Raw genomic sequence first — 8,754 nt, 5'->3', positions numbered from 1 at the left:
AATGCCTTCTCAGTCACCTTGTTGGTGGCATCCATATAATCAAAAGCATTTGTTCTTCTCCTTAACCTCTCGTTTTCTTGCTTTATAAGCCAGGGCACTTCAACTTCCTTGTTCAGGGCAACTTGTTAGATGGCAGGGGCATCGAGACCGAACACCTTGTCGTTGCCTGGCTTTGCTGATTGTTGCTAATCTTGGGAGGCCCATCTTGGTGGCCCTTTGAATAACTGCAAACAACACAGAAAAAACAACTTTCATTTCATATCACCACCTGTTGAACAATATTTTATTCAAAAGTATGGACTGAGATTTTGTCCTTAACTGTCAAGTCAGCTTCTTGGGCTGGAATTGATCGATCCTGGGGCGAATATTACTTAGCAGTAGTGAATAGATTCCGTGGAATAAATTCAGGGCATTCCCGTCAGGGGCCTCAACAAACTCTGTAAATGTTCTGGCCTGCCATTGGCACATATCACGGAGTTTGGTAATGTTTATTTGGGGAATGTCTGGTTTCTGAGATTTCATGGTTATGGCCTGGTTTCGAAAGTATCGTTTTTGGTGACTTGCGCTTAAAAATATCGGCATAATTTGTGGCGCTTGAGTTTGTAAACATGTATATTGTGAAGCCAGTGTACACAGTAGTCGAATAATCCAGATTTAATAGCTGATAACAGGTTTGTGCCACATTGCGAATTCCTTTATTATTTACAGTTTTAGCGTTTTCATATTCCAGATTAAAAGTATCCACAAACCTTCTAATGCAATGATGTAAACTCAAACATATTCGGAATTAGCGATAGACAAATAATCATTAAGCAATTAGATTTTTAAGCTTTTGCCAAACTGTCACTCCCTACTGGGGGTGCCTAGTGACAACTAGGATCCCTTCTATATCAAGGAATAAACAATTGAATTGAGAAGCTTATTTAGGACTGTTAAATAAACACACAAGAGACCTTTGCCTCAAACTTATCACCTCAACCCCAGCCCCCCTAACCCCTCTACTGGGTGGAGGGCGTCAGTCCCACCCCTCCCCAGCCAGGCTTTTAGGCTTACAGTTTTATCTTATGTATATCTCAGACTAAGTTGGGAGCTATAATTTCCATTGCTGAATCCTTGCAAGACAGCCAATAATTTGAATATAGCGTCATTTATTTTTTGCTAGAGATAAAAAAATTAGTGCATTGGTGTGCAGTACTGTACTACATTTTATAAAAAGTTTTTCAGCTGCTTTTGGGTGATTTACATAGGATTTCTTAGTTAAGCTGGAGGGCACATGTACAATTTGATTACCAAAATTGTTTGTCTGGGTTCAGAATTATAGCATGTTTATATTAAATTATCGGTCTGTTACAGAATCCAAGCTATTTGATATATTCACCCAGGTCATTCCTGGCTTTTTTTGTAAGAAGCTTAGTGCTTAGGGAAGTAATATACATGGAGACCTGGGCCTGTACCAACTGTCAAGCGTACCTCCCTCTGCGTTCGCACCTCTCTCTCCCCATCTGCTGGCGTGCTGGGAATCCTTGTAAAACAGTGAATAATTTCAATATAAATTCATGTATTTTGCACAAGGGTAAATTAATCACCTGTATCATTACAGTAGTGATTTAAGAGTAAAAGTGTATATGTCTTGTTATATAGTATTCCACATACACATAAGTAATATATAAAAGTTTATGTGATGAGTCGCTGGCGTCCATTTCGGTTAACGTCACGTTTCCAAAGCGATATCTAGGGCGTTAACGAACTTATCTTCTATATCAACAATAAGCGTGGATAAGATAAGATGAGTTGTGAACCCTAACCTTTGGATCTGGGCACGACTGAGCACTGTTAAGATATACGTCTGCTATGAGCCGGTGCACCTTCTGGTTCGTTGGTCTCAGATTCACTTTCTTCGATTGTATTCGAGGAGCCGACCTGCTAAACCGGCATTGAGTGCCCTTCATTATTACATAGCGAACATACCCAATCAGGGTTTGCAGGCCTTCATGTCAGTGTGACGGTCTTTTCCACATCTGTAACACTGTTCGGGTTTAGCAGTCGGAACGTCGTGAACGCCAGTCTCGTCGGTATTGCGACACTTTGGCCAGAGTGGGCTTAGTAGACCCTGGTATCTCAGCGCTGCTTGCGTAAGCATTTTCAGAAGCTCTACAAATGTCTACCAGTAATGCCTTCTGTAGGTCTAGGTCCTTCAGGGCCTCCTCATCACCAGTGCCAATAACCACTCTGTCTCGTATCCAGTTGTCCAGACACACATCACAAAAATCACAAAGTATCTCCTTGATGCTGCACAGGAAATCCTCAAAGGACTCTCCCGCCTCCTGAATGCGGGAATAAGATCCTGTCAACAATGATGTTATGCTGGCGTCGTGAAGTGGGCCTCCATTATGGCGTTGTCTTGAGATCCGCCCCATCAGCCACAGCAAGTCCATCCTCAGTGTTCTTGACCAATGGCGTCGTCCAGCAAGCGCCACTAAAGTCGATCTCTGCTCGTCAGGAGGTAGTTAGTGAATCTTGGTAGCTTCACATATCCCTCGAACTTATGCCGCCAGGCGTCAAACTCCTCAGGGAGGCGGAGAGAGCGAGAGGTGTGGTGCAAAAGTCGCTGTGAGGTAACTTGACATGACATGAGGTGCGATGCATCTGCATCGCCTCCTGACAGCGGTGTGGCAGCTCCCCCTCAGCGCTGCTGTCCACTTGCCTTGAGCTCGCCAGTCCTTCCAAGACAGTGGTCAGGCGTTCCTCTCTCTGTGTGCTTCCTCCATTTGACTTGCCATGGGTGTCAACTGCTTCAACTGTTCCTCCATTGTGCGCATGGTTGATGTTGTAGTAAGCCACAGACGGTAGTAGGTGAGGCAACTAGCAGCAGATCCTACTCACTGCGTCAGGTTTGGTTTCTCTTCACTCATGGTGGGGTAAGGAAACACGTACATGAAGAATTGCTTTGTTGAGGAACTTGTACAGGTGACGGCAGGATTCAATGAATGACTACTGTATATTACTTAACAAACAAGTCAACTTCTACAATACATATAGGGAATGGAAACTGTCTCATTCACTATTGAACAATGAAGCATGAGACTATCACATTCACACGCAGACCACAGAAGGGCAGCACTCATACTGGAACAATACTGATACGCACATACACCTAGCAGACATCCTCCACGAGACCTCTAGGTATGTGACATAATTGTCTCCCACACCCACCCGTACCCTTCACGGCTCCACACCTCCCACCCACAACTCTTTTAATATGGTTAATAACAATTAAAAATACAGTAATATCTCCGTTAACCAGAATCCCACGGAACTCTCAAAGCCGAATTTAAATTTTCTCGGAAAATCATTCCCAAAGCAATTTTCTAGAAAATTTTGGCTATGGGAATTTTCCGAGGCTATTTTCGGAAAATTCTGTTTCCCGATACCTAGAAAATTCCAGGGAAGGAGTTTTTCTGGGTTTGAGAGATGATGCAATGGGCAATTTCTGGAACTTCAAGAACTTTTCCGTTACCTGGAAAATTTGGGGATCTGGGATATTTTTATGGTTTCAGAGATGATGTAGCGGAATTTCTGGAACTTCGAGAAAATTTTTCGTTACCTGGAAAATTCGAGGATGAAATTTTTCGGCTTTGAGAAGTGTTCGTTGAAATCTCATTCCGGAAGTGCTCTGCAACAATTGCTATGGCTAACGGGGATATCACTGTATATTATTTGTTTGCATGTAATGAATAACGATTTTTGTTTTTCAATTGTATTGGAGTAAAAGTACTTAAAAATGTGAGTAATTTATAAGAAGTAAATACCCAAAAATTGTTGGCTTAGAAATAGAGTAGTGGATGAGTGGAACAAGTTACCAAACATCATCATTATCTCAAATACGCTGGACAGCTTCAAACAAAGGTTGGATGGATATATGAGCAATAGGGGTTGGGTGTAAATGGGACTGCCCAGTATGGGACAATAGGTCCGCTACAGTTTCCTCCTTTCTTATGTTCATATGAGTACAGTACACAAGTAAAATTATTTAGTTAAAACTCTGCAGGTCGGTAACATGAGACCCACTCATCCCTTACCACACCTCCATTGCAACATTTCTTATGTTTTTTCATAAAAGAATTGTGACAGTGAAGTGAGCAGTGTAACTTTGAAAATGTCTGGTAAAAATTTTGCTTACCATCTTCAAGGCCACGACAAATGCTACACCTCGAGTCTCCACTCTCTAGACTCCCTAAACTCTGTGTGGGAGTCAGGTTGAATCTCCCTCCACCTTAAGAGTCCCTTAGCCTTGAAGGGGACATGTGATGACCAGACTTCTTCTTAACAATGTGGTGAGTGTTGTTTTATTGTGTTGTACGATTTTTTTTTCAGTGATACATATGGGTGTCCGACTGGCAAGACCTATCCACTGAAGCCAATGTTATAACAAACCTGATTTACGATATTTTGACCTGTGATGGAGTTTTCAGGAACCTAACCCCATCACAAATGAAGTTTTACTTGAACATATATAGAAGAAACACTAACAAGAATAGAAAAGAGGTGAGGATGGTGATCAGTTGTTATGTTCTTGGCCAACTATTTTATTTATTTATTTTTTATTTTATTTTTTTTTTTTTCGAGGATTAGCCCACCGGGACAGTCACTGACCCATATTGAGGCAGGGGTGAAAATGCAATAATAATAATAATAATAATAATAATAATAATAATAATAATAATATAATAATAATTCATAATAAATAAAACTTATACAAATAAAAATTTTTAAATAAAATAATAAATCAATAATGATAATAATAATAACAGCATTGTAATAATACTAATAATAAAGAAATACAAAGATGAAAAAAAGATCAAAGCGTGAGAAAAAATATTTGTATGTTGTGTTGTCAATAGTAAGAGAAACAATCGAGACCCTGCATTATTTGCTCTTATTTTGTACATTAATGTTATTTTTGGGGAGGAAAATGGAAATAACTTTTGTCACCAGAAATGGATCCTCCATTTACTACTACAGTATACTGAGCTTGTTTAATTTTGATTACAGGTTCCATCCCTGGAAAATGACCATATCATGAAATTCCATGCTTGAAACCTATTTTCCCATTGACTTCCATTATAAAACTGGAGATGCATTCCTAAGGAATATTTTTGGGCTCCAAAAAAGTAATTAAAGCACTTTTATGAAAGAAAATAAACATTTATAAACACATACAATACAGTACATTAAATAATTTATGATATACCTTCTTAAAACATCAAGTTTAATATCCAATGTAATGCCTTTGCGGCTTCTTTTTGCACTACTGGGGTCACTTCCACTTGATGGCCTCTTTCCACTGTACTGTACTTACTGTATGTTTGTAAAAGTTAAATCAAACTGTTGGGGCGGGAAACATGCGCGCACACTGGATGTAAACAATGGAGTAACTCCTTGTGGCGATGCCACGCTTGGCGGTAGCAAACACCAAGAAATCCACGCCAAACAAATTATCATTTTTCACAAAAAATTATTTTATATAGTGATTTTTATTTTAAATTGTTAAAATTTACCCCAATTTCTGTAAAGGCGGATTTACAGGCTGTAACGCGAAATTATTGGTCATAATTTACAAATTCCGTAAGAGCGAAATTCCGTAACTCGGGGGATGCCTTACTACATTTCTAATTCATGAATTGGCAAGGGAATTTTTTTCACCAGACTTTAGCTGACCTTCAGTGGTTCATAACTTTCCATGGTCTGGCACCAGTTAGGTTCTGAAAGTGCAAGAATAAAAGAATTCAACCTGGACTTGAAACCTTGAAATAGTATCATCTAGTTCCCATAACTGTGAACAATAACTTACCCTATCAATTTGAGGCACCTAAGCTCCATGAAAACACGAGATGGATGGGAGGTAGGAATGATGTGCTTGATGGCAAAATGGCGACGCCCATTGATGGTTGTAGTATGTTTGGTACGAGCCAAGTACACAGAACTGAAGGTGCCATGTCCTATACAGTGACTAATATTGAAGAGTGATTCCAACTGTGGCACAGCATCTTGGAGCAGTGCAATGTTGTCTAGTTCATCATCTACAAGGGAAAATTCATACATTACAATTAAGACACAGGCATAAACACTGTAATCATAAAGAATTTCCTAAAAATAAAGCAACTGAATAATAAACAAACTCGCTACATTCTGTAATATTGTACATGGCATGTGTACATTGAAGATGTTACCCAAGAAATATCCAATAAGGGAGTATACCTCTCCCTTAAAACCATTGTCTTTAATGAGTTGCCACAGTGAGACCATGGCATCAACTAATGGCATAGCAACCAACTTTCTAAGGAAAACATTTAAAAATTATAAAAAAATATTACTGTTTCTTGAGCTACATTTTTTGAGCCTCATAAAAGAGGTATTCATGAACATAATAAAGTACAGTACAGGAATACCCCGCTATTCACAACCCCGATAATAGCGATTAATATTTTAACACCCCTATTCTCAAAGCACATCCCACTTTTTCACAAATAAAAAATTACGATACGCAACAAAAGGGGTTGGCAACCTTTTGAATACGCTGTGCCAGTTTACAATTAATTTCAAATTTTTTACTGCCCCGCGTGCAGAGCTGGATTAAGCCATGTTGAGGCCTAAGCTTTGTCATCCTGGGAGGCCCCAGGCCCACCACCACTTAAAATACAATACAGCCGACTTACGACGGGGTTAGGAACCCAAATCCAGGTCGTAAGTCGAAAATGCTTAAATAATACAGTAATACCCCGCTTAACACGGTTTCGCTTAGCGCGATTTCACGTATACGCGGTGCCTCGCCAGAGCTGAACTTTCACTTAACGCGGGTTTTTTCCATGTATACACGCAGAGTGTCCAGCTCGAGAGCTATTTTTAGATTCGCCCCACCCCCCACCCACCACCCTGCCTGACTGCCTACCTGCCTGTTTTAGCTCATAAAATTCATACAAATTACCCGTCCAGAATATAATTTACATTGCTGGAATTCTTACAATATGATGATCATTTTGAATATAAACATCATAGATTTTGCATTAGACATACAAATTTTAGATATAATGTTTACTCTGAGCAAATATGTTATTTTTTGTGCAAAATATATGACATTTGTATTCAAAATATTCCTGGTCTTACAAGGAATCCAGCAATGTCAATTATATTATCCTAACTTTAGTTTGAGGTATTATTTATTACTAAAAAGGTAAATATTCTGGTTTTCCCACACATCTGGTAGGGAGGGTTGGTGGGGGGTGGAGGGTGGGGGGAGGGAGGGACCGACCGACCATCTGTTACCGTGTGAAGAATTTTTTTTTTTTTATTAACTGAAGATATTTGTTTTAGCTCATAAAATTGATACAAATTACCCGGTCAGAATATAATTTACATTGCTGGAATTCTTATAATTTGATGATCATTTTGAATATAAACATCATAGTGTAGTGGACGTCTCCCCTACAACTGCGTGCCGCATGCCACCTGCTACGTCTTCCCTAGCAACCAAACGAGCGGCCCAGGGGGGGGCGTCGCCAGATGCCACAGTATCCTAGCAACGGAGTCAAAAGACCAGGGCTTCCCACGGTTGACTCACGGCTGCTGTGTATATAAGCTCTGTCTCTCCATTGAGATTCATTCTGCTCTCGGTTCCTCAACAGGCAACACCTCCTCCAAGCAAGCTCCTCGCTGTCCCGTTCTCATTCAACCTGGAGGCCAGCAACAGGCAACATCTTCTCTAACGAAGCTCCTGCACATCTACCTCCTTCAACACGCTACTCACCGAACGTGTCTACTGAGCAGCTCCTCACCACACGGCACCTCCAGCACCAGACTGTCTACCATATAACTTATATTATATAAGAACACCACCTTAGAGTTTCCATTCATCCTGAGTGCTAGACAACATAATATCACGAAACCCTACAAATAATGACCCCCGGAAAAAAGCACTCACACAGGATGTAGGACGGACAGATCTCTCAGCCGACTTTCAACAACAACGTCGATGACTGGCTAGATCATGTGGAAGCAGCCCTCGTCGGCTCACAAGCGACTGACGAGCAAAAGTATGGCGCCCTGCTCTGTGCCTTGCCCACGGAAGTGGCCACGCGGGTCTCACAAACCATTTCCAACCCTCCAGATGACAACAAATTCACTACCCTGCGGGATGCCTTGAAGACGCATTATCAACAGACCAGCCCCAATCTCCTGCAAGATCTATCCTCTATCTCCCTCGGGAACTCAACCTCGGGACGTCTCTGGGAGGAGATGTGTCGGCTGAACTCCCGTCACACAGACAGACTCCCCGACTCTATCCTGCTCCAGCTTCACGCACAAAAGCTACCCACAGAAGTACGCAACATCCTGTCCGCAGTAGATTACTCTATGACACCAGAACTACATGCAACCACGGCAGACAGAATTTTCAACGAGTGCGCTGCTGCACCCCTTGCCGCCACGGTCACACCAGTACCTACCACCGAACTTGTAAGCCGGGTCAACACCCCTCAGCCGAGCAATACCTCACAAGACATCAAGGACCTGTTGCAAACTTTGAACCGCAGGATGGACACCATTGAGCAGTTCTGCTCCTCCATACCCGCTGCTGCGCCAGTTCCTGACTCACACACCACGCCCTACAAGTTCCGACGCACAGCAGCCAGCCCCCAGCACAACAAATATACCCTCTACTGGTATCACCAGACTTTCGGCCGCAATGCTCGAAACTGT

General features: G+C 41.5%; 1 protein-coding gene across 1 annotated transcript; it reads right to left on the bottom strand.

Moving 5' to 3' along the window:
* Window positions 1-5,847: 5,847 nt before the first annotated feature.
* LOC121862788 (cell division cycle 7-related protein kinase-like) lies at window positions 5,848-6,080 on the bottom strand (the record flags this gene model as incomplete). The annotated part of the gene is given in 1 exon segment (XM_042361099.1): window positions 5,848-6,080. A coding segment is annotated over 1 exon segment (233 nt), but the record flags the coding sequence as incomplete, so codon positions are not given.
* Between the last annotated feature and the right edge of the window lie 2,674 nt (window positions 6,081-8,754).

This window comes from Homarus americanus, unplaced genomic scaffold, assembly GCF_018991925.1.
Source record: "Homarus americanus isolate GMGI-L3 unplaced genomic scaffold, GMGI_Hamer_2.0 scaffold37857, whole genome shotgun sequence".
Taxonomy (NCBI): Eukaryota; Metazoa; Arthropoda; class Malacostraca; order Decapoda; family Nephropidae; genus Homarus; species Homarus americanus.
Note: the sequence above shows the minus strand (reverse complement) of the source record. Positions and strands in the feature narration are given on the sequence as shown.